This window comes from Cynocephalus volans, chromosome 8, assembly GCF_027409185.1.
Source record: "Cynocephalus volans isolate mCynVol1 chromosome 8, mCynVol1.pri, whole genome shotgun sequence".
In the NCBI taxonomy this organism is placed as follows: domain Eukaryota; kingdom Metazoa; phylum Chordata; class Mammalia; order Dermoptera; family Cynocephalidae; genus Cynocephalus; species Cynocephalus volans.
Genome location: NC_084467.1, coordinates 17,190,643 through 17,216,955, shown reverse-complemented (window position 1 = coordinate 17,216,955; position 26,313 = coordinate 17,190,643). Strand labels below are relative to the sequence as shown.

Genomic DNA, 26,313 nt, shown 5'->3' with positions numbered 1-26,313 from the left:
CATCAGCACTATCAACATGAGTTCCAGCATGGAGCTAACCAGCCCCTACACAAAAGCTTAATTTCTGAATAGACACCAAGTGTGTGACAGGAGAGGATCTGCAAGTCCAAGAGCCAGGCCACACAGGAAGAAAGGTCCCTCCACAGTGGGTTGTGCTGAGGAAGCAGCTGCTGCTTACTCTCTGCCGGTCACAACCACAGCCACTGCTCTGTCTCAGCTAGCAGCCAAAGAATAGGTCTCCACACACAGAAAAGCGAGGACGACCTCTGTTGCGGGAAGAACAGAATAGCGTCAGACACATTTCCAGGGAAGTCTCTTGCAGGAAGACAAGCTGTCAAACAAAGGTGATGGAAACGGAGAAAGGGCAAAGCGAACAGCTCTGCATAAGAGCAACTTACCTCTCATGACCCTGTTTTACCCTTTTCTCTGCTTTGTCCTGATTTTGAAAACAAAGGCCAGGACTGTTCCTATTTCCCATCTCAGAGAACAACACAGCTGCAGTTCCTATCTCTAGCTCATATCTACTCCTGATATTATCTCACATTTCTCAAATGCTGACTACTAAGAGCTGAACTGATTAATTACCACAGGACATTTTCATTAAGGACCAAACTTTAATATTTCAAGGGTATCTCGAACAAGTTATTGGTGTGGTTACAGAAGCTTCCATTCAACCCATCAAAGTGAGAATCATGAATTCTGAAAGTTAAAGCTGATTACCTCTTGGGATACATAAAACAATACATTAAAGGATGTCACAACTGACCAGTCACCAAAAAAAAAAAAAAAAAAAAAAAAAGCATCTCATAAAGTGCAAAAAAGGGGACAGCCAGCAGAAGAAAAACAAGCTCCTAGAAGAGCCTGAAGCAGCAGGCTGATTGTCCTAACAAAAGGGCATAGAAACTCCTTCTGTAGTTCACAATCCCAGAAAATAAAGCTGCTTCACCCATGGGTTTTGATGGATTCTTATTACAACCAGTCAAAAACAAGCTCAAAGAAAATGGACATTCAGATTTCCCATGGCTGCAACTGGACCCTGCATCAAAGAGTACCTCTGGTTTATTTCTCACATTTGGGCTGAGCAAGCAGTAGCAAGACTTAGCCAGTGATTCTGTCTCTGGGCTGACATCTCTGCGCTTGAGCTCTGAGCTCCTCAGGCAGGACAGACTGGAATGGCATTTCCAAAATCTGCTCCTTTGTGTGAATATCAGGTCTCAGCCACTGTCCAGCAAGCTCCTGGAGATATCTGAGAACATCCCTGGGCCCAGCTGCATCCTCATAGCAAAGCTTCCTGAACCTCTGCATAGAGGCTACAGGGCTGGGAAGATTCCTTCGAGGCATGGTCTCAAGGTCATCAACAGTCTCCATCGAGGCTCTCTGATGGGAGCCCAGGAGGCCCTTGTGGAATCTGGACCTGGGAAGTTGGAAATAGGTTGACTTCTGGCTCCTCATCCATCACCTCATTTCATCATTCGGGACCTCTCTATTTCTTTGTGTCTCTGGGTACCCTTTAGTCTCCATTAGGAACTGAAGAAGAAAAGTTCTAGACTCCTAGGCACAAAGGAAAAAGTCAGGGTCAGCAAAAACCACAGGCTGTTAAAGTACTCTGATCTCATAGATTGTGTCCAGATCCAGGTCCTGTCAGCATTTCAACCTTAACAGGGTTTCTTAACAAGGCTACTAGAAATTCTATTTTTTGTTTTCTTCCTGCTAGATCAACTGGTACAATTGAGAAAGTGTGTCAAAGGTTTACCAAAATGAGAAATGTAGATTCTCAAAGCAGAAAAATGAAAAAATCCTGACCTTGCTAAAGAATCTTCCATACATTTTTCCCCCAGTAGGATGTACATTATGTTAAAACAAAAAGAATTAGATATGCACATGACTGGGGAGGGGTTAAAATCACGGGTGTTAGCTTCCTACAACCATTTTTATGGAACATTTCTAATGTCCACAGAGCAATTTATGCAGAAATGCTAAAACAGAGAAGAAAAAGGTCTGTTCGTCTACATAACTCTACTGTCTTTTCTACCTCCTTCCATCTCTTTCATGATGATGAAAGCGTAGCAAGTGCTTAAAAAATACCACTTTAGGAGCTACCATAAGGGTGGGGCCTAAAGCCTCTATGTCAAGATCAAGAACCTAAGTTCTTCCCGTCAGTAGTGTAGACTTTGAACTCTTTCCATGTTTGAGAGCACCAGGATTATCTACCCAGTTGTAGTAGGAGGCAGGGGGCAGGGTTGGGGGGTGGTTGAACTAAATACCTGTAAAATGCCAGAAAAAAAAATAGCCTTTGCTTCATTTGGGTTAGGGCCCCAGTCCAAAAGAGAAGTTATTTACAGGAAAACTACATCCTATGTTAACTTATTTTTTAAAAAGAGAGACTTCCAGTACCAGAACAGACACCACTAAATTATTTCTCACATCAGGGTCTGTTCAATCAAAGTGTACAACCCCTATAACATAGTCACTTTTCAAGGATCATGTCTCTCATTAAAACCTTCTCCTCACAAAAAACTACTCCCTCCCTAGTCTACACAGCAGGGGCGTTGACATTTCAAATCCCTTCCACCTCACAGTTTCTCAAATCTGTTTCCTGGGCAACAACTGACAGAGGCCAACAATCACTAACACTGACCAGCTGCCCTGCATTAACTAGTTCCCAGCACCTAGTCATCTCTTCTCTACAGGTTCCCTGACCCATGTTATAGGAGCCTGGAATTGAATCTAGACTCTCTAGCTTGGATATTCTTGGAGCACATCAGTTCTCACATTATCTGGGTTTTTGCTCAGTCAACAGGGTGTGCTCACCTCCAAAAGTAAGTGATTACTAACCTAGGGGGATGAGAAAGGCAAAGCAGGGTACCCCATAATTCAGGGGTACACTTGGATAAAAAGGAAATACTTAGTCAAGGAAAGGTTGGGTTAAATATTGTGAGAAAGCAAAATATTGGGAACATAAGAGTCCATCAACAGGGAAATGATTAAAGTATTGTCAACCCCTCAGTGGAACAACGTGTAACCATGTAAAGAAAGGTCTATGAGTGCTAACAAGTAACGCTGTCCCCAACACATCACACGACTAAGGTGCACACCAATATGCGGAGGATGATCCCATCTGAGGAAATTAAAAATACATACAAAGAAGCATGTATAACCTGACACGTCCCCAAACAATACATGGAAGGTTGTCAGAGAAATTAATTGTATTTCCTTCTGAGGAGCAGGAACGGTAGAAGAGGAAATGTTTTCATTTTACATCTTTCTGTGTTCTTTTCTCTTTAACTACAAATATAATTGCATAACTCACCAGGGAGAAAATTTTCAGGCATTCCCCTCCTGCCCAAAACCTTTCTGAGTGAAAACCCCTAGCCCATTTAGGAAAACACCCCCCCCCCTTTTTTTCTTTTGGTGGCCTGCTGGGCGGGGGAACCGAACCCGTGATCTTGGGGTTATAAGGCTGTGCTCTCACAGAGATAATGAAAACACTTTTATTAATTCTTCTAGTTCCCAGCACCCAAGGACTTTACAACCCTGGCTTCTAGGAGTAGTCTCGACTGTCAATAGGCCAGTTCTCAAGGTTGGCTCTGAAAGACGGACCAGCTTCACAACACACCGGGCTTACACATCCTGAGTTCTAGAAGACCGCCTGCCACACAGAAAGCGCCCGCAGCAGTTAATACCTCGTTACCCGCGCACTCCTTTCCTCTCTGACATTGCGCTGAACGTCACACATTCTCCTCCGTGTGATCCTCTTCACCACCGAGCTTCGACTCCTGACACCTCTACTGCCCTGGTGGTTCCCTTTAACAGCAACGACGGAGTAACTACCATTTGTTGAATTTCACGGGCCAGACACCCCGCAGCTTTCCCTGACTCAATCCTCCCAATAACCCACTGGGCAGATACTGTTATTTCCGTTCACAGAGAAGCAAATTGAGGCTCCAGAGAGGGGACCCGAGCAGGGTCCCAAGGCTACAAGGTGGGACGACGACTCAACCGAGTAAAGGAATCCCCGGCGTGGGCGGAAAGCTCAGCCCGACGCCTCCCAGCACACGGGCGCGGCTCGGAAGGACGAAGCCAGACCTGGAAACGAGCTTCTGGGGCTCCAGAACGGGGACCCCGCCAGCCCGAGGAGCCCGCAGACCCCACAGCCCCAACGGCAGGGCCTCCCCGCGCCCAGGGCCGGCCGCTCGCCACGGACCGAGCGCCGGGGAAGAGGAAGAGGAGCGAAGCGGGGAGTTCACCTGCGCAGATGCCACCTCGCGGGGCGAGGAGCAGTGGGCGGGGAGGGTCAGGGTAAGACCCAAACCCACAAGTGACTCGGAAGTAGGGACACCACCTTCCCGGAGCACCGCTTTGAGGCGCCCCGCCGGGAACAGAAGTCGCGCTCACAACCGGAAGCTGGAAGGCGGGGAAATGGTTAGAGGGGCCGGGTCTCTCTAGGCCTGGGCGGGGCTCCGCGGCTTCATGATTTTAACCCTTGCTGGTCTCTTATCCGTCCTCAGTCCTTACCGCGGGAGGCTGTGGGTGCTGCCGAGGCTGCTTTTTAGCTCCAGAGAGGTTGTTTGTCTTCCTGTGCAGCCGCAGTTTGCCCAACTGCAAGATGGAAAGAGATGAAGGGGGAATTGGGATTCTCCGGGAGCCCGCCCGCAGCTGAGTCAGCACCCCACCCTGAGGTTACACCCATGAGCCTTTGCACCAGTGCAAGCAGAGAAACCAAGAGACAGGGGTGGCTGGCTGCTGTTTGGAGGCCGTGGTGCTGTGGGGTGCTCCATGGAATCACTCCAGATGAGGCAGTGGGCACAGTCCATTAACGTAGGCCCTGCCTCAGTGTACCCAGACTGCAGAGGGCATATGCCCATGGGGGTATGACACACTTGGGGGAGAGGGGTGCCAGACACTGTGTATAAGAAGTTAAATCTTAGCCCTGTGTGCCTCTTCCCCCAAGACTGTCCACTTGCTGTCAGACTAGGCACTGTAGCATGGTGGTTCAGAAGTGAAGATTTGAAATCATACCAATCTGGTTTGAGTCTGGGCACAGGTGAAATGGCATAGCCAGCAAGAGGAAACACAGAGCTGCTACCCGAGGCAGCCCTCCCAACTCCCTCCTTGCTCTTAACCTGAAGGGGAAGGGACTTGGCTGGTGGGAAGAGGCACTTAGCTGGCCTTCCAAGTGGCCTAGCAAATGGAGTGGGCTATGGGATTAATAGGGACACCCCAAAGCCCCTTTACAGGGTTATCACCCCAGAGCCAGTGTCCTTGGAGAAGGGAAGATGTACCCTTTGTCTATACTGCCTCTGCTGGTCTATAAACTCCTAAACGGTCAAGTACTGCTGGCCCAAGAACCAGGACTCTGCTCTGGCCCTGCTGCTCCTTACCAGGGAACGTGGGCCCTTCCCCCACTCACTCCTACAACCGTGCTTCCACCTTTCACCTCCTCCCTCAGCCTCAGTTCCCCATATGTAAAATGAGAGGATTGGACTAAATCAAAGTCTTTCAACTGCCTCTACCTGTGGAGTATACTAACATTGACAAAGCAAATGTATTTCACAGGGCCTAGTTTCCAAAGCCCTGTAGTTTCAGGTTTAACCTAACCTTTTAAAATTACACATAGAGATGTTAAGTTTGCAAAAGACAGGAAACTTTCCCCAGGCTAAAGTCTCTGTTGTGGATATAGAATTGTAACACAGCAAAGTTGTTGGCTCAAGGACAGACGTCTTTGGAGCAGGTTAACCTACTGATTGATATGTTTAAAAATGTTACTTTATTGTTATGTAAAAATACTGAGGAATCTGCTGGAGGAAAAGACAGTATTTGCTAAGAACAAGTTTTTGTTGGTGGATAGACTTAACCTTTTGCAAATTGCATTATGGAATGTCATTTTATTTCACTGATGTTACCAGCTTCTAGTGTTAAACTATACTTAACCATAACTCCACCTATGTTCTTTTTCTGTAACCTAGTTTGGAGAATAAATACTGAGACAGAACCCCAGTTCAGGGTTAATTTCCCAAAGCAGGAATGCCTCTCTCTTCAGGGTTCGAGAAAATTAACCCCTTCGGATTGTCTCACTGCTCAGAAGAGGTGGGCTTTGAGTAATCCTTTTTCCATCTCTGTCACCCAGAGGAAGAGAGGTGACAAATCCCTGTGAGGCAAAGCAACACTACCAAACTCTAAGTTTCCTTAGGCCTGCTTCAGAAAACTGCAGGGGACTAAAAGATGGCACTTTATGTCTGAGAGCAGCCCCAATTTTATAGGTTTAGAAATTTATATGAAAGTATATACGTTAGGGCTCTGTGTGAGGTTATCGTATCATTCAAGGGAAAATTCAAACTTTGTACTTTGCCCCACCCACTCATCTTGCCCCTATTCACTCGCTCTGCTCCAAGCACACCAGCCTTCTCCTTACTATGTAACCCGACAAGCTTCACCTCTTTTACTAATCTCTGCTTGCAATGATCTCCTGAGATATGTCTGCCCAAGTTCCAGCTCAAATGTAGCCTCTCCAGAACAGCCTTCACTGCCCACCCCCACACACACCTCAAAGGCACCCATCCAGTCCCTTTGTAGCCTGTTACCCTGCTTTTGTGATTACCTATTTATCTTCTGTGTCATCTACTAGAGTCAGGGTCCACAAGGCCAAGGACCTTGTCTGTCTTGTCACTACCATGTCCCCAGGCCTTAAAACTGATCATGAATTGGGTAGACTTTTGTTGAATGAGTCAATGAGTGGAGGAATGAACAAAGGTGGCTTGAATTTTATGATAAAGCCAATCCGATAAACACCAGGGACATAGCTGTAGAGTAACAAAGTTAGGTTTATTAACTTGATGCAGCAAAGGAGACAGCACACCAGAGAAATTGTAGAGTGCCTCACCAAACAAAGAAGAAACAAGATTATCATAGGATTTGACAGAGAGTGGATTTTAGGTGAAATTGAAATGAAGTAGTGTTGATAGGCTCAAAGCAAACCTGGCTGTGTGTAAAGGGGTTAATAGCTGGCTTGGGCTGAGAACTGAACTCATAGTGCTGTTTTCCTGGACACCACAAAGTGTAGATAAATATAGACCGTTGTGTTCAAAAACGCCTTTTCTGAAGCTCTGAACCTTGGTTGGAAATCCAGGTTGCTTCTCTGTGTCAAATCTGGCTGTAACCCACTAGACAAGAGTGGGATGTTCTGTTCTCACTGATGTGATTTTGAACATCAAAGTTTCTGACAATCTCTGACTTCAGAGAACAAGATTTCTCAGCACTGTGTCTTTGAGGTTAACTGACAAAGGACTGACAGATTCACGTTTGACAGAAATCCCTTGATGCCTCAGTTATCTGGATGTGAGGGCCATTGAGAGCTCCAGTCTTCTCACCCCAAGTAACCAGAGCTCCCTGGGCCCTACGTCTCTCTGGTCCTCCATTAGAACAGGGAGCTAAGTCACCTTCCCTGCTGGGCAGGATCTGGCTTCCCAGCTGGATTGTGTTGAGTTTGAGTCATCCTCCTGTGCCCCATGCCTGACACACAATACCAGTAGGTGCTCAGTCCACGTCATTGAATGTAACTCTTGACAGTTTTTCTAAACAAAAAGAAAATGAAGTGGAAGGAATCATCAAAATGTAGCAGCTGTGTAAGAGAAGGGGGAATGTGGGTGATTTTTTAATAATCTATTTGCCAAAGTGGAACTCTCTAAAATGTGGCCAACGTTAACGTTCTGCAAAAGGAAAAGAAAAAGGAATTGTTGACTCTCTTAAGATAGAATGAATTATTGACACTTCAATGATTTTAAAATGAGAATGAAATTGTTAGCGTCACTTGAGTAAAAGAAAGCATTGCCACGTTGATCCTTTTTCATTTTTAAAAGGGAATCGATCACTTGACAGGCCTTGAAAAAAAGGGAATTGAAGTATTGACATTGTGCTTTTTCAAAAAGTGGATTGTTGGCTTTTGATGACTTAGGAAACAAAAGCAAAAAATTGTTTGCGTTGACGTGTTAATCATTACTAAAAAATTGTTATTGACAATATGGTTTTTAAAAGATTTGGAGGCTTCTGCTCAGGATGGCAGAATAGACAGTCCCCAGCATCATTCTTTCCCACAGTCAACCAATTTACTACTGTTATAAAGCTACGACAGCCAAGCTGGGGCTGCTAGAGCTCAGGGGCTCAGGGGCTCAGGAGAAGAGGGGGAGAGACCTACAGAGTTCACGAAAGCAGGAGAAGCCACGATGAGAGAAAGGAAGGACTGCTCCCACCATTTCCAGCCCAGGCCGCTACAAGCCTGGCCCTGCTGAGCGCACAGTTCAGAAGCTGACAAAAGCCATAGCTGTACCCTTCGGATGAAGTTTCTTAGAGGTGGCAGGGGGGAAGAGGCCCTTGGTGGCCCCTAGGCCAGTAAGGCCACTAATAGGGTTCTTGTGGACCCATATAGGAGCAAGCAGCCACAGACAACTGAAAAAAAGAGCCACTGAGAGGCTGGTGAGTCATCACAAGGGACCTGCAAACAGCCGTCCCACGGGAAGTGTTTGGAGAGCAGGTAGTGGGGGGAACAATGGGGCACAGCAAGGACAGCTGATCTGTCCCCCAGTCAGCACAGGACCACTCAGTGCCGTCTTGTTAGGAATATAGAACTGCAGGGGGTGCAGTTTGCTGAAAAGACCCAGTCCCAGACCAGAGTTTCTACACAACCCAGGTGTGCCAGATCTCATGGAGACCTGGAAGTACCTGCAAAGTCAACCATTAAAACCCGAGCTACACAGAAAGCCTTCCCCAGGGAATCAGCAGCAAAGCAGCAATTTAGTTCAAGCACAGGGCTCAAGTACTGGTCCCCACAGGAGGTTTCCCCATTTTAGAAGTAAGCAAAGGACAACAAATTAGTTCCAGTACAGAGTTTAAGTAGTGGGAATAGCGAATAGTCCAACACAGAACTGAAAGAAAAAACAAAATACCCACAGACCAGACACAAAGTTTGATATTAACCAGTAAAGATCTCACTTCACCAAAGAACACCCATAAAACCGAGAAGGACAGGAAGCCCCCTGGTCCCCCAAGCCAGGGAGGAGGGAGGGCCAGGGGCCTCAGCGATGACCCCCAACACCCAAAACCAGTCCAGTGACAATCACCGAATAGACACAGGAAGCACCCTGGACTTCTGAGCCAGGGCAGTCACAGACACACACACAGACACACACACAGACACACACACACAGACACAGACACACACACACCATCTGCAACCAGCCCAGTTACAACCACTGAAGCACTGCTGGAAGTCCCCCTGGCCAGGGCAGTCACAGACACACACACACACACACACACACACACACACACACACACACACGACAATCACTGAATAGACACAGGAAGCACCCTGGACTTCTGAGCCAGGGCAGTCACACACACACACACACACACACACACACACACACACACACACACACACACACACACACACACACACACACACACACACACACACACACACACACACACACACACACACACACACACACACACACACACACACACACACACACACACACACACACACACACACACACACACACACACACACACACACACACACACACACACACACACACACACACCATCTGCAACCAGCCCAGTTACAACCACTGAAGCACTGCTGGAAGCCCCCTGGTCTCCCGAGCCAGGGCAGTAGGGGGCTGAGGGCTTCAACCACAACCCCCTGACATCTGCATTCAGCCCAGTAACTACCAAGCCACCACTGGAAATCCCCTGGTCTCCCCTCCAGGAATGAGGGGGTGCCAAGAGTCTCAACCACACCTCCCCACCTTCTTCCTTCTCCCACCCTATCTCCTTCCCCCTTCCCCTCTCTGCCTCCCACCCAAATGCTCCACAACAACTTAAAATGTCAGAACAGATGGAGCCAGAGACCAACCCCTTATCCTGCGACCAGCAAGTAGCATGCCCAAAACACCATTTCCTTGAGGGTGGCCCACCACAGACACCACAATAGCCACAGCTGCTACAAAAGTGGCTAGACACCACAGCCACCAACCGTGCAGATGGCCCACCAGCGACATAAGTGCACTAACAAAAGGAGAGTCACCAGCGGAGTCCAAAGAAAAGAAGAGGATGTCTACAGACTTCCGGCTCTGGGAGAATATAAAGAGGTGTGTGTAGGAGGAGGAAGTAACAGGTGAATAGTAAGCACAGCCTCCTTGCTACCTGAGGGAAGTGACTCCAGATTCATAAAGTCAAGTGTGGCCTCCCCACCTCTCCCTGCTGTTTCATCGTAAAGTAAGACCCTCATAAGTTCAAGGAGTTTCTCCACAGTACAAGAAATAAAAAAATAAAAGATTTGACTTGTGAGACGTGGGAAGTTTTATAAAGGGAAAATTGAATTGTTGATCAAATTGTGGGCAATTTTACGCAAGATTTCTTACTCTCTGCTGCCCATGTGTGGTGAGAAGGGGGTCATAGCTGCTCGCAGTGGCCCCTGAGGATGGGGAGAGGTCCCCTGGGGACCCACTGCCCAGCCACAGTGTGGGATTACACCGGTGTCACTGCCCTTTATCCTGAAACTATCTTGGAAAATTATCCAATGGCCCTTCCCTCACCCACTGGGAGGAAGTGGACACTCAGCCTTTGCATCCCTGCTGTGCCTGGGCAGCACATGACAGTACATGTCACCGGGCACTGTCTGTCTGACTCAATAACAATGATTCGTGTATGTGTGGTTCCAGAACTTCCTCCCGTCCTGCCCTGCTCCCTGTGGGGCAGAAGTCTCTGCTCCATTTGACTGTGTTCTTTCCCTGCCCTCACTCTGGCCTTGCCAGACCAGTTCTTGAGATTTAGTAAGAGCTGGAATGAGGTTAAGGGCTGGAGGAGAGTTTTATGGGGAAGGATTGAGATGCCAGGAGTGGTTTTAGGAGAAAAATGTGGGCAGTTTGTAATGTGTCGAGGTAATGGAAGGGAAAAGAAAAAAATGGAAATTTGAAGCATTGTTGATACAATCACTTGGGAGAACAATTTGGCAGTTGGTAAAGTTGAAAATGAGTACACCCTCCCACTCAGCAATTCCATTTTTTGGAATATACCCTAAAGAAAATCTCACAAATGTGCCCCTCAGATATGTCCAAGGATGTCCACTGAAGCACGGTTTGTAATCACAAAAAATCGGACCTGCTCTAAATGTCCATAAGTAGGGGAAAGGGTAAGGAACTAATGTTATGATGCGATGGGACACTCTACAAACCAGCAACGAACTAGAGATGTATAAAGCAGCATGGTTAGACCTCAAAAACGTAAGATTGAATGAAAAAAGCAAGCCGCAGGACAATCCATACAGCATGAATATCTGCATGTATTTCTTTAAAACCAAAACAATGCAAAATATTGTTTATGGATATCCATATATGTGATAAAAACATAACTGCATGGAGTAGAAGAAGAAATTCCAAACTCATTATATCAGTCAGGACAGGTTAGGTCCATGCTGCTATAAGAAACAACACCAAGAATCTTAGTGGCTTATAAGAACAGAGTTTATTTCTTGGTTGTGCTCCATGTCCATTGGGGTCATCAAGGGCTCTGTTCCACATGTTCTCACTCTAGGATCAGGCCGACTAGCAGCCACCAGATGTCAGGGCAGAGGGAAGGAGAGCTTAGCAAATCACCCTGTCTCTCAAAGCTTCACCTTGGCCAAAGCAAGCCACATGGCCAAACCTGCCTTAAGGGGGCCAGGCAAGAGCTACCCTATTATGTGCCTAAAAGGAAAAGCATTGCTATTTCGTACACAGCCCTACACCCATCACTGTAATGACCTTTGGGAAGAGTACCAAGGGGTCTCTACCTTAACCGTAATCATTATTTTTAAAAACATGAAGCAAAGACCAGCCCGTGGCTCATTTGGGAGAGCGTGGTGCTGACAACACCAAGTCAAGGGTTAAGATCCCCTTACCGGTCATCTTTTTTAAAAAATTAAATAAAAAATAAATAAATAAAAGAAAAATTTTAAAAAAGAAAAAAGAAAAAGAAAAACATGAGCAAATGGGCCGGCCCGTGGCTCACTCGGGAGAGTGCGGTGCTGATAACACCAAGGCCCCGGGTTCGGATCCCATATACGGATGGCCGGTTCGCTCACTGGCTAAGCGTGGTGCTGACAACACCAAGTCAAGGGTTAAGATCCCCTTACCGGTCATCTTTTAAAAAAAAAAAAAAAAAAAAAACATGAGCAAAAATATATAATTTGTTAGTTCTTAAGGGAGAATACCTACTTTGTTGTTTGCTATATTATTTTCCATTTTGTATCTTTTAAGCTTCTGAAAATTAAAGTATACTTCTTAAAGGGAAGGTACAAATGGAACAGCATTAATGTTAAAAATTAGTTATCATGTGCTTGCTGGGACCATGTTTCCTTTCATGGTGTACAGGAGAAACATGAGGAAAGGGATTCAGTTGTTTCGTCTGCCTGGAATTGGGCTCTCTGACCTCAGCAGCAGCGTGCTGGGCTCGGGCCTCGTGCACAGCACCGCAGGTGCACCTGTGTGTTCATCTTCTCCCCACTACAGCAAGTGCTCTCCCTGGGGTTGTCTGACTCACCTTAGCACCCCCAGCCCTGAACCTGCCATAAGGCAGGTACCTGGTAAATGTGTAATGAATGACTCTGATATGCTCATTACTCGTTAAACAACAAGCCACTTCGGGGCAGGAACCACATCTTCATCCCCCTCTCAGCTCTCCTCTAGAACAAGGAATGAATGTTTGTTGAATGAATAAATGACCACACCCTTCCTTCTCCAACCCATCAATGGAAGCAGAAAACACATGGTCCTTCCCACCCTACCAAGAGTCTCCCAAGAGTCTGTTTTTCTGCCGATTTTGCCATGTTTTTATACCTGCATTGAAAAGCCACTGATTTCTGTGTGATTTTACACTAGGATGACCAACTTGTCTCAGCTTTCCTGGGACTTTCCCAGTTTTAGCACTAAAAGTGCTGCATCCTAGGAAACTGCTCGGTCCCAGGCAAACCAGGATGGTTGGTCTCTCCACAGCAACTCCTATCTCATTTGTTTCTCATCTTCATATGACAGGATTGGATCTGATCTCATTTCTGCATAACAGAGCTAAGGTTCTAAGAACAGGCCAAAGGGGAATACGTGAGCCAATGAAGGAAGAAAGATTCAACTTGGGACTTTCTGAGAGATCTTTATTCTATACAATTGATGTTGAGGCAGCACTGCCGTGGGCATGTTGATCCTAGTTCTTTGCCTATGGTCTGTAAAAAGAGGGCATGGGGAACAGAAGAGTCTAGTTAGTAGCATAGGTTCTGGAGCTGGATGCAACTTTGTTCCGTGCCCAGCCCTTCCACTCATGAGCTGTGTGACCCTGGGAGAGTGACTTGACCTCTCTGAGCCTGTGTTTCCTCATCTGTATGTTAGGGGTAATAATAGTATTTACCTCATGGGATTTCCTGATTAAGCTATTAACTGAGGTTCTCCTTACAGCACCTGGCACAAGTGGCCTATAAATCATACCTGATACTGTTATGAACACCTGTCCCCAGGTGAGGTCACTGCCCTCACTGCGGTCCGAGGCCCCCATCACTGCTCTCACCACAATTCATTAATACTGTTCATTTCATCACCTGTTTCCCACCAGCTGGCCCTTTGTCTGGCATATCTTTCTATCCTCCATGAGAAAAAGGACCAGAGGAGGCACTTCATAAACACTTGTTGGAATAAGGAAGTTCAGCAGTAGTTCAAAGCCCCACCCAGAGCCATCAAGGTTCTTCGGGCCCCACTGGAGCAGAAAACATCCCCAAGCCCCCTTAAATGACCACCAAGGGATGCCCACTACTGATCTTCAGGCCCTCTTTAGGGTCAGTTCTTTCTCACCTGTCCCCTCAGCACCTTTCTGAACAGCCACCACCCTGGGGCCCTCCGGGTGTCCTGTTCTCCTCACCTCCTCGATCCAGTCGATGAAGGCTGAGATCCGAGTGAACACTGTGGGCTTCCTGAGGGTGTTGCAGCCAAGGGAAGAACCAAAGCTGGTCACACCGTGGACCTGCCAGGTGCCATCCTCTGCAGGGCAGTTGAGGGGTCCTCCAGAGTCACCCTGGAATGAGTTGGAAGGAGTTGGTTCCAAGCCTTAGGGATTTGAGACACCCCCCATTACTTGACCTCTCTGACCCTTAGTTTGCCCATTTTTGTCCTTTTTTCTTTTTTTTTAAAGATGACCGGTAAGGGGAACTTTCCCCTTGACTTGGTGTTGTCAGCACCACGCTCTCCCAGTGAGCTAACCAGCCACCCCTATATGGGATCTGAACCCATGGCCTTGGTGTTATCAGCACCGCACTCTCCAGAGTGAGCCACGGGCCAGCCCCTTAGTTTCCCCATTTTTGATGAGGAATAATAATATCGGTCTTACAAGATCGTTTGAGAATTAAATGAGATGATAAACATTCTTAACACAACAGCAACAGTAGAGAGGAAGCACTTGACAAACGGTAGTTCCCATTATTAGTACCACTTAATTATTAAGATTATTATTCACATGCACTTATAATACAAATATACTCAATGTTTAGTTATAACTTCAGAACCACAGAGTTGGTGTGACTTCAGAAGTCACAGAGCCTGTATCCCTTGCTATGCTAAGGATGAGGGAGGGACAGTGACTTGTCCCAGGTCAAGTCAGGGTGTGAGCTGGGACTAGAATCCAGGGTCCTGACTCCTAGGCCCGGGCTCCGTGTCTGGGTGATGCAGGTTTCCTCCAATTCCTGCCTGGCCTGGAAACTGAATGGGGCAAGCAGGAAAGATACCTCCTCCACTTTCTAGGCAGACGGCAGATGTGCCTCAGGGCCCTGCAGGCCCAGCAGCATCTTGGGCAGGTGACAGCTGACTCACATTGCAGCCGGAACGGATGTCCCCGCCAGCACACACCATGGTCTCCTTCACGGTGGAGCCCCACCAGGTACGCTGGGAGCAGTGTTCATAGTCCACCACGGGCAGCAGGGCCTGCTGCAGAATGTCTGGGAGTTCCCCGCCGGCTGTGGGGACAGAGAAAATGGAGTGGGGACTCTGGGTGTGCAGAGCTGGGAGCCCCAGATTGGGGAACATTCAAGGCACACAGCTCTTCTGGCCTGACAGGGACTGTCCTCCCACTGCTTATTATGGTCCTGAATGCTTTGTGCACCATTATACCTCCAGCACCTGGCATGCAGGGGACACTAAAACATGTTCGAGGGAACATTCCAGTTGGGGAGGATGGAGGGAGAAGGCTGCAGCTGGAGAGAAATGGGAGAAAAATGCCAAGAACCAGTCCTGGGGTCACCTTCAACTCCCGGCCCTGTCTTTCTGCCACTGTCCCTTTGGCCTGCTAGAGGGGTCAGCACGTACTGGAGAGACGTCCCCAGCCAGTGATGTAGCAGGGTGTGTCATGGGTCAGGATGTCACCAGCAGGAGGCAGGCAGGCAGGCTGGACTCTGTCTCCCAGCTCAGCGCTGCTCGAGAGCTTGATGAGGGCGATGTCATTGCTGGGGACGAGGGAAGAGTCATGGGGAGACTGGTCCCCCAGCGGGACCAGTTCTCACCTCCCAGTCTTTGCTTCAGGCGCTTTCACCTCTGGGAAACCCCCACTGCTCCGTTCCCCTCCAAATCCATTTTTAAGGCTGAGCAATTTCCTTTCTTTTTTCTTTTCTGTTTTTGCTTTTACTTTTTTTCTTTTACTGTTCTATCTTTTTTTGAGCAACTTTAAGAAGCCCTCCCAGCCCCTCAGCTCACGCTGACCCTTGGCCTTCCTAATTGTCTGACTTTTACAGCAGTGGTTCTCACACTGCAGCTGCACCAGGTCACCTGGAGAGCTTGTTAAAACACCGCTTGCTGGGTCCCTCCCCAGAGTGTCTCATGCAGGGGGTCTGGGCTGAGGCCCGAGAACTCACATTTCTTCCAGGTTCCCTGGTGAGGCTGATGCTGTCGGCCCAGGGACCACACTTTGAGAACAACTACTGTGACTTCCTCTGCCTGCTTGTCACCCAGATTTCACGTGGATCTGCTTTTTCTCTCAGCTTACCCCAGGAGCCCTGTGAGGGTGGCTGGGGGTCCCTATTGTGATGGCCCCGCAGTCCTATGCTGCACTTCTGGGGACTCTGCACCCTTCTTTGACCCTCTCACCAAAAAAACTGAGCCACCCGGACATTTAATTTTGTGTACACTTGAGGGGCTGATGATTGTCCCCTTGGGGCTGCCCAGTAGCAGTTAGTTAGAGCTCAGTGTTATAACATCAAAGTCAAGGGTTCAGATCCCAGTATCGGCCAGCAGCCGCCAAAAAATACAAGATTGTCTCGACCTTCACAACCACCCAGGAAGTCCTGACCTTTGACAAATGGCAAAACTGAAGCCCAGAGAAGGGCAGTGACTTGCCCGGACCACAGAGAGTTAGTGTCAGAGCCTGACTCAGTCCAGTGCCCCTCCTTCGGCCCACGGTGACAGGAAGCCAGGAGCTTCCTGGATGAGCATCTGAAAGGAGGAGCCCTTGGATGTGCAGGGGAGCAGCAGAGGACTGCTGGGTTCTGATGCCAACCAGACAAGTGGCTTTAGGGGAGTTGCTGCCCCTCCCTGAGCCCTGCTGTCCCCTGTGTAGGAAGAGATGATTGGCTTTGAAAATCCTGCTGGCTCCAGCCCTGAGCGTGTGGGACGTGGGCACACGCTGCTGGACCAAGCCCCACTGTCCCTGGGAGTCTCCTCAGATTTGGCTTCAGATCATGGAGGGATGAGTGGAGAAGGCCCTGGGTCCCAAGCATGAGAGTTTACTCACCCACAGGCCACGCACTCGGAGTTCCAGTCTGGGTGTACGAAGATGTCATCATTATTAATGGGGATCACCTGCTCAGTGCCCTCCGTCTCAGCCAGGTTATAGTCACCCAACACCACCTGGTAGGTCCGGGAGCTCCTGCCGGTGGGGGTGAGGTTAGTCTGGGCTTGACTGGCCAACCTCCCTCCTCTCCCACAGTCACCCACTGCCCTGGGTCTCATGCAGGGACAGGGGTAAGTGAGCGAACTCACGAGATGCAGTGGCCCGCGGTCACAACCCAGTCGGCGTCAATGAGGGTGCCCCCACAGGTGTGTTTGTATTCCCCAGACTTCTCATACTGCAGGGAGACCTGGTGGCCGAGGAGGAAAGAGCCTGAGGGGTCTGGACCCCATAATAAGTGTTGCTGCCATGGCTGTGCAAGCTGTGTACTCTACAACCCTAGAGGACACCATTCACACAGAAATAACGGCACCCTCTGAAATGTGCAGTGCACAACCTGCACAACTGCTCATGGGAGCCCTATCACTTTCCTGCTGGGATCACATCCTGATTCTCCAGAGCCTCCCACCACAGGCACTATGACCTCCCTGGGGACCCCAACACTCTCTGCTCTCTAGGGTACCCAATCCTTTTGTCTCTTGAGAGCCCCCTGATGCCCTCTGCTCCATCAGTCTTCCCATTCTTCTGAACCTCAGATCTTTTGAGGCCACTTGGATCTTCTGAACACAACTCGCTCTGAGTCCTCTGCCTCTTTTCTAATTTCCTACACATCTGACTTTCAATACCTCCCTCTGGACCAAGAATTGACAAACGATGGCCCATGGGCCAAATCTAGCTTGAGGTATGTTTTCCTACATAACGATTTATTGAAATATAGTCACACTCATTCATTTACGTATTGCCTATGGCTACTTTCATGCTTCAGTGGCAGAGTTAAGTCATTGCTATGGAAAGGATATGACCAACAAAGTCTGAAGTATTTACTCTCTGGTCCTTTACAGGACAAGCGTCCAGGCCCTATCCAATAGAACTTTCTGTGATGATGGAAATGTTCTATGGCTTTCCTGTCCAATATGGTAGCCACTCGCCACATGTGGCTATTGAGCATTTGAAATGTGGCTAGAACAGAGGAACTGAATTTTTGACATGATTTAATTTAAATTAATTTGCATTTGAAGAGCTACATGTGCTCGTGGCTACTGTATTGGGCAGCACGGTAAGCCTCGCCCTCTGTGCTCCCCTCCGCTGGCCCCTATGGAGCCCGTCATCCTCTCATTTCTCTCAGACCACATAGCTCTGTTATAGAATTCGTGGAGTCTAGCAATGAGTCCCCCAAAACCTCCTCCCTAAACAGTGTCTGAAATTCCACTATTACTGTGCCAACCCCTTGAGTTATGCATCACCCTCACCCTAGGTCCCACTTTTAAACTGCAAACAGCCCAGTGAGGTTTATAGACTGAATGGGCAAAACTTCCACGTGAAATGCGTTGTCCACAGGTTTCCTGGCCCTTGGGAGCTGGAGCAAGTCATTGAAAAGGAAGTGGTGGGGCCAACACTGGATGCCTCACAGTCAGAGCTTGGGGTCCAGAGACCACAGTGGGGGTTAGCGCAACAGGTCTTGCTCTTACCTGCCAGGGCCAGTTGCAGGGGTCCGCGTCCTCACCATTGACAACTCGGCTGGAGAGGTGGTAGGAACGGTGGCCATAGCCTGAGGCTAGAGGGGAGAGTAGAGGTGTCACTCAGTCATAGGGTCCCCAAAAGAAAAGAGGATGCTAGGGTCCCAGTTCTAGCTGTGCCACAAACTGGCTGTGTGACCCTGTGCAAGCAAGCCCCTTTCCCTCTCTGGACCTCAGTAGCCACAAGTGAACAGTGAGCATTCTGATTACAGCAGGGTTTCCAGAGTCCCAGGAGTCCGAGAATGGAGATGAAAACGCGGCCTCTTTCAGTGGGAGGATTAAAGAGGTTGATCCACTTAGAACCGTGACTGGTGCCCAGTGAGCCCTCAGAAAGTGGTAGCTATTGTCCCAAAGAGTGGAGACTTAGAAGTAAGACTGCCTGGGTTCAAAGTGCGGCTCTGCCCTTTGTTCTAGGATGAACTACTTTACTTCTCTGAGGGTCAGTTTCCGCATTTATAAAATAGACATAATAATAGTACTGACCTCAGGGGGCTGGTATGAGAATTACATGAGATAACATAAGAAAAAACCCTCAGCATTCTGCCTGGCATATAGTAAGCACTCAATAAGTGTTATCTGTTACCATTATTGTCAGTCAAGGGAGACTGCTTGGAGGAGGTGGCCCTCATCTGGAATGTGACACAGCAGAGAGACCAGGAGAAGGCCGGACCACAAGACATGGAGCCAGGTGTGAGGAGTGTGAAAAGAGAGCTGGAGTGTTAAGCAGAGTGGAAAACCCAACTCAAGCCATCTGAATGCAGAGTCCAAACTCTTAACCTTTAGACTTTGCATACTGCCCCTATCAAGGACTCCCACCCCAGCCCTTTAGGTGCTGGATTCTCCTGATGCAGCACCAAGCGAAAGACCCCACAATCATGTTCCAGGTACGTGCTGAAACCCCCCCATGAAACCAGGTGTTTGGGGTCATGGGACCCAGGGTGGGTGGTGCATTTTAAAGTCTCTCACTCCAGAAGGGCACAGACGCAGGCTGGGATCTTACCATCGGTTGCCAATAGGATGGAACTCAGCAGCCAGAACATCATGAGTTTTGAGAAGGTAGGTATGGGACACGGAGCCTGGGACTCTAATATAGAGCAGAAGGCAAGTGGAGGGGGGCCAGACTGGACCCCATTCTCAGAACAGGTGGTGAAACACCAAGTCTCCCATGGTCCAAGGCTACAGCCTCCACCCACTGCAGAAGGAGTGACAGCCAATGGACGGAGCCAGGGTTCCCTCCATGGGACTGCACAGGTGGCATTGAATGGCCAGCTGATAACAGGGGAGCAGGAAGGGAAGTTCACATCAGAACAAGCTGGTCTCTTTTAGGAAAGAGCAAGGGCACTGGAATGGGTCAGACTTGGGTTCAAATCCTAGCTGTGCCCCTCCAAGCTCTGCGACCTTGTGCACATGCCTTAACCTCTCCAAGTTTCAGGTTTCTTATCTATAACATGAGATTAATGGGTACCCACCTCGATTAAGAAATAAAAAATGTTGAGCACTTTCTGTCTGTATGTAATACTCACTGTTCTAGGGGACACAGCCTTGAACAATACATGGTCCCAGCCCTCCTGGAGCTTGAGTCTAGTGGGGGAGACAATGACAAATCAACCCAAAAGAAGGCTATTTCTGATTGTGGTTGTGTTAGGTGCTGTGAAGAGGATGAAACATGAGTGTTTGGGGCAGGAATGGGTGTAATTCATTTAGATGGGGAGAGGGAAAGTGACATTAGTGCTGAGGGGCTCATATTTGATTGAATCCTGAAGGATAAGTAAGAGCCAGCCATGGGAAGCCCTGAAGGAAAAGGAGGTGCAGAGCTCTGGAGGCTGGAATGAGCTTGGCTTGTTCAAGAAAAGGGAGGCCATTGTGGCTGCTGCTAAGTAGTCAAAGTGGAGAGAGGTGGGAGGTGAGGTCAGAGAAGAGGAGACTCCCAAAGCTGAATTCACATGCGATCCAGCAGTCCCTTGCTGGGTGTACACCCATGAGAAAGCCTTGCACATGCACCCCAGAGGACATGGACAAGAATGTTCACGGCAGCCCTGTCCTCAGTCCTCAGTAGCCACTTTAATGTCCATTGAGGCAAATAGATGAAGAGGTGTAGTTTATTCACACAGTAGACTGTAAATCAGCAGTCAAAAAGAATGAATCACAGTGACATGTCACAATGTAGATAATTTGTAGGAATACAAATTAAGGAGGGGAAAAAAAGTAGGTTCCAGAAGATTAAATGCAGTTAATACACTTTTTAAAGAATTAAATATGACTAAAATGTTTAAATATACTTTCTAAAGAAGATGAATAGGTGGATAAAACTATATAAAAAGAGAAGCAAAGGCATGATAAACATAGTATTCCAGGTGATAGTTGGCTGAAGTCTGAGGTCTGTGACAGGGGGATAGATTAGATGTTACTAGAGGTTCTAGCTTTGTCTTGGCAGTTTTCGTTTTGACTTTGTTGTAGGTTAATTTATGTACAATAAAATTCACCAGGTTTTATAAGTGGTGACTTTTCAGTTACAATGTATTCCCTGTTTAAACTGCTTCCTTCTTTCAGTAAATTGTCATAATTAACCTCTTACTCTGTTGTTTCCTACCTGCCTTTTAAGATAAAGCCTCTCATGCAGAAATCATAACTGTTTGCCTAAGGTGTTTTTCAAGACTGTTGGAGTTAGCTTGGCCCAGCACAAACTGGTCTAAACTGCTTGAGCCCACAGACCTCTCTTCAGAGCCCACACAATGTCCGATGGGTGACCTTTTGATGACAGAGGGCTGAAAACGCCACCTCCAGATCATGCTAATGCCAACATTTTTTAAACAGGTAGCCCATGGAGAGGCGTACAGACAGCTTGCACTGTGGAGATTACTGAAGAACTTCCTCAAACCCTTTATCCAATCAATACCCCCCCACACCTAGCACCACCTACAACCACTTCCCCATAAATGCCCCTTCTTTCCCACTGTTGGGAAGGCAGATCTGAGATTTATTTCTCCCATCTTCTCACTTGGCTGCTGTATTAGTCCGCTTTTGTTGCTTATAAGAAAGTACACTGAACTGGGTGATATATAAAGAAAATTAAATTTATTGCTTACAATTTCTGAGCCTGAGAAGTCCAAAGTCCATCTGGTGGTGGCAACAGTGACCCAGGGGACTCATATTGCAAGATGGTGGAAGTAGAGAGAGCAGAGAGACACAGACTCTCCTCCTCTCTTAAAGCCCTCAGAACCACACCTCCGACCACCAGTTTTAATCCATTCACTTCTGCAAGTTCCTGCAACCCAATCAGCTCTTCAAGGTTCCACCTTTCAATTACCATAATAGGATTTGCCACACTCTTAACAGCCACAGTGGGGGCTGTTTCTAATACAGAAAACTTGGGGGACACAATAGAAACTTCAGGGAGTTTTGGGCTAACATAATTCAATCCACTACAGCTGCCTTGCAAATGAACTTTTTTCTCTGCTGCAAAGAACGGTGTCAGTATTTGGGTTGCTGTGCATTGGGCAGTGGGCCCTGTTTGGTTACAGTTTCACTGTAAAATTTAATGACTTTTGACAAACATATACAGTCCTATAACCACCACCATAATCATGATATAGAACATTTTCATTACTCCTAAAATTTCTCTTCTGCCTTGTCACATTCTATGCCACCCTCACACCAGGCCCCTGGAAACCAGTGATCCGCTTTTTCTTACTATAGTATTACCTTTTCTATAATCTTTATGTAGAATTTTCTAGAACTTTTAATGCAATAGTCAGTAGGTACCTTTTGTTTCTGGGCATCTTGTGCTTAGCTTAATGCTTTTCAGATTCATCCCTGTCATTATACTGGAAGATGATGAGTCAGTTCTTTAAAATAACTGTTACATATCTAAAGTGGCCCATGAGTGGACTAAGATCCCTTTTCAGGTTTCCATGATGAGAGTATGTCATGGACTGAGGATTATGATGAATCCAGTCCTGCTACCTGAAATCCAAATTTAGAGAGAGAGAGAGAGCACGAGTGTGAATGAAAGAAAGCAAGAAATGAGACAGACATAGGTGAGGGCCAGACCCTGTAGGTCCTCTTTGTGGGTCAGAATGATTAGGTACTGGATCTTTCTTCTAAGCATAAGGAAAAAGCCAGGGGTTTGAGGGGGAGGTGATTAAGTAGGGGAAAGACCTGGGTGCTGGAGGAGGACTGTAAGGGTGAGAGTGAGGGGACCAGCTGGAGCAGCGTTAGACACCTGGGTAAAGCATGGGTAGAGGGGCTTGGCCTGAGATTGTGGAGACAGAAATGGAGAGATACAGGCGGGATCAGGGTGTATTTTTAAGATAGAACAACACCTGGGATCATCTCTGTGAGGTGTTAACTACAGTAAACTGTACAGCAAATAAGTAAATCTGGCACTAAATCAATGAACTTCATTCACACTAATTTGTGAAAAAACCTTAGCACATCCTTGCTGACTGTTGTAAACACCCTCCCAGCCCAGGGCCCTGCATCTTGTAGGTGTGTGATAAATTTCCTCAGACATCCTCAGTAATCTTAGTCGCTTGTCAACATCCAAATGCTCTAGGAAGCTCCTTCTTACCAGAGTATTTTGGACTCAGCGTAAAGCCTTCTTTTGGGGCACCCACATTTTGGAAGCCTTGGAGGAGGACAATGCTTGACTGCATTAAACAGACCCCAATGATAGAAAGTCAGGCATGCAGCTGGGACGTAGCCCCTCTTATCACCCCCGCAGTGATGTCTGCCACTCCAGTCACCTGGACCCATGGGAAGTGTGTGAACACAACAGATGCAGCTGTGATCGTCCTTCAAACTGTGGTAAAAATAGCCATGCCCTCCATGACCCCCTGTCCCTCTGGGCCTGGTCATGTTTATTTGGTCAGCTTTGAAGCTCAGAGCCTTTCCCCAGACCCCAAGCTGAGGAAGAACGAGGGAGGGGCCAGGAGGTGGCTAGGGAGACAGAAGGGCAGGGCAGATACTCCCAGACTGCCCTGCAGAATGTCTAAATGAGACAGGCCTGAAGATAATCTGATCCGACCTCTTCTACCTGACAGATGGGGAAATGATGACCCAGAGAAAGCCTGGAGTAGCTCAAGGCCTCCTGGTTTGTTAGTACTTGGCCTTGTAGAGGGTAACCCAAGGGTGCAGGAAGGGCCCCCCCCCCGACCTTCAAACAAGAAGACTCCCCAACGTTTATCTGTGTGATCTGGAGCAAGTCCCAGCCTCTCTGTTGGCTCCGCAGACAGACATGTGGCCACGCTCTCCCTCTGCTTGGTTCCGAAGTTAGATGAACCTTCTGAGGCCAGCTGTCGCATCGCAATCCCAGACAGGTCGGGTCTCATCTTCAAGGCCTTGTGGACAGACACAGCTGCGTTGCTGACTAACCTTCTGGGGGGTTTCTGGCCTAGCAGCAGCTTGAGCAAGATTCCTAAAGATGAACCTTCTCCCAACCTCACAGCAAGAGGGAATTGGGCAGGGAAGGTTGGCAGCTATTTCCTGAATGGAGCTGGAAGTCCAGGTGAGAGAGTACGGGGAATTACGAGGTAGGACTGCAGAGGAGTTGTAGGGTGGGGAGCTGGGGAGTCTTTCTTAGTGGGGGGAATGTATCCATTATTTCTAGTCAGTAGGAAGCTCATGAGGGCCAAAACATTAACTTACTCATCTTCAAAGTTCTAGTGTCCAGAAGGGAGCCTGGCACATAGTAGGTGTTCAACAATATTTATAAAAGGAGACAATGAATGAATGAAGCTAAAGGGCACTTCAAATGCCTTCTTCCTACCCTGAAAGTACCGCTGACCCTGACATTCATGCAGGGCACATATGGAGGCCACACCGTCTGCGTGTCCCAGAAAAGCTCAGCACCAGCGTTGGGTGGTGCAGCTGAAGAGCAGCATTGTAGAGGACACTAATAGATGTCTCTGATAAAAGGTCTAACTAGATCGGAGCACCACAGGGCAGGGATTTTTGTCTGCTTTGTTTGCTGCTGTGGCCTCAGTTCCCAGAACAGAACTCCACAGGCACTGAGCAAAGAATGAAAGGTCAGATGGGACTGGGAAGTACAAGGTCAAACAAAGTTAAAATGGTTCTTTACTGCAGGACTTCTCTGAGTCTTTTTAATGCCAAGGTTCACTGTGAATCATACACAGTGGTTTTAAGTCCAGGACTCTCTGGGGATTCATTGCCCTGTAGTTCCCCAACTACCAGCCACATCCCTCTAAGATGGGACAGGCCAACTTCAGGGATGGGGAAGGAGGCCCAGGATCAGGCAGCTGCCCCATGTGTGGCACAAAGAAACCACTGAGGGGACCCAGGACTGGGACAGTGTACTGGTGGTCCTCGTCTCAAGGAAGACACCGCCTCAGCTGGGACCTGAGAGGACTGTTGTGCTGCGGCCCTGGGGAGGCCGGGGGGCAGGCTCAGCCTTTTTCCCACACTGGTGCTATGACTTTCTGGGGCTCAGCAGGGTGGGGAGAGGATGGTGGTGGAGGGATGGAGATGTGAGGTCCCCTCCTTCCCCTGCTCTTATTCTACTGTCCTCCTGGTAAGCACACATTCAACAAATATTTGTCAGATGCCTGCTAGATCCAGGCACTGTCCTAGTCACTAGAGATCCCTCTGCAAAGAAGACGGACCAAGGCCTCGCCCTCACACAGCTGATGGCTACTGGGACAGTATAGCAGCAGGAAGGCCATGTGTTCTGCCTGCTCTCCGCCTGGCTCCACACTGTTCTGTGCCCGTTGGCTGACCTCATGGATAGCATCAGTGGGCTCCCATGTCCTCTGGGTTTGGTTCAGTCAATAGAAGATGCTGGCAGGAGACTGGAGGACAGGAAGAGAGATCAGCTGGAATATCTATTCCTCGGCTCTCTCCTTGGTTTGCAATGGCTGCATTCTCCCACCAAAGGCCTAGCTCCTACCCAGAGGCCTTCTCCTTTCCCACAGCTGCTGTCTCTGGGCCCCATTAACTGCTTCCTCCTTTTGCCTCAAGGCCTTGGAGTGGTATCGGCTCCCCCCTGTTCTAGCCTCAGGACTCTTCACCGTGATCTCTTGTCAGTTGCTCCAACCCTCTCCCCAGGTTTATTAACTATTCCACAATTATTCCTTAGGGTTGACATCTCTTCCGTTCCAGGGTCCTATCTGATGATGCAGGTTTGGTTGAATGTAACAGAGACACCAGAAAACAGTGCATAAATAAGAGAGTTTATACCCCTCTATCTTAGAGCCCAAGCTGGCATGGTGGCTCTGTTCCTTTTTTTTTTTTTTTTTTTTTCTTTTTTAAAGATGACTGGTAAAAAGATCTTAACCCTTGACTTGGTGTTATCAGCACCACACTCTCCCAAGTGAGCCATGGGCCGGCCCTGGTGTTCTTATAAAAAGGGGAAATTGGGACACAGAGAGACAAGCATAAAGGGAAGGTGGCCATCTACAAGCCAAGGAGAGAGACCTGGAACCAATCGTTCCCTCATAGCCCTTGGAAGGGAATAACATGTGGATGCATTGATTTCAAACTTCTGGCCTCTAGAACTGTGAGAGAATAAATGTCTGTTGCTTAAGTGACCCGGATCGTGGTACTTTGTTATGGCAGCTCTAGCAAATGAATGCAGCGTGCAATGGCTCCTCCACCCCACCCCCGTTCCAGACAGGAAAGGAGAAAGGGCAAGCTTCATCTTTAAGCAGGAAACCTGAAATTTGCATACATCTCTTCTGCCACATGGTCTCACCTGGCTGCCCGGGACACAGGGAAATGTGGTTTTCATTTTGCACAGTCCTCTGCTCATTGAGAAATCCTCTTATCATGGAAGAAAGGGAGCATGGATATTGAGGGAAGCTACAGGTCTCTGCCACAAAATACAAATATT

At 48.1% G+C, this 26,313-nt stretch overlaps 1 protein-coding gene across 1 annotated transcript; it reads right to left on the bottom strand.

The window, feature by feature from the left end:
- Positions 1-612: 612 nt before the first annotated feature.
- Positions 613-17,012, bottom strand: LOC134384078 (proproteinase E-like). Its single transcript, XM_063105717.1, has 6 exons — positions 16,795-17,012; positions 15,378-15,514; positions 14,886-15,028; positions 13,942-14,094; positions 4,516-4,599; positions 613-1,551 (listed from the first exon to the last, which is right to left on the bottom strand). Exons 1-6 carry the CDS (start codon positions 17,010-17,012, stop codon positions 1,456-1,458), a joined length of 831 nt encoding a protein of 276 aa, XP_062961787.1. The 3' UTR covers positions 613-1,455.
- Between the last annotated feature and the right edge of the window lie 9,301 nt (positions 17,013-26,313).

Coding starts and splice junctions, on each gene's coding strand:
- LOC134384078 (XM_063105717.1), bottom strand. CDS start 17,012: ATGAGACCCAGGGCAGTGGGTGACTGTGGGAGAGGAGGGAGGTTGGCC. Junction 15,029..15,377: donor TGGCTGGGGACGTCTCTCCA/GTACGTGCTGAC, acceptor CTGTCCCCACAG/CCGGCGGGGAACTCCCAGAC. Junction 4,600..13,941: donor TCATCGACTGGATCGAGGAG/GTGAGGAGAACA, acceptor TCCATCTTGCAG/TTGGGCAAACTGCGGCTGCA.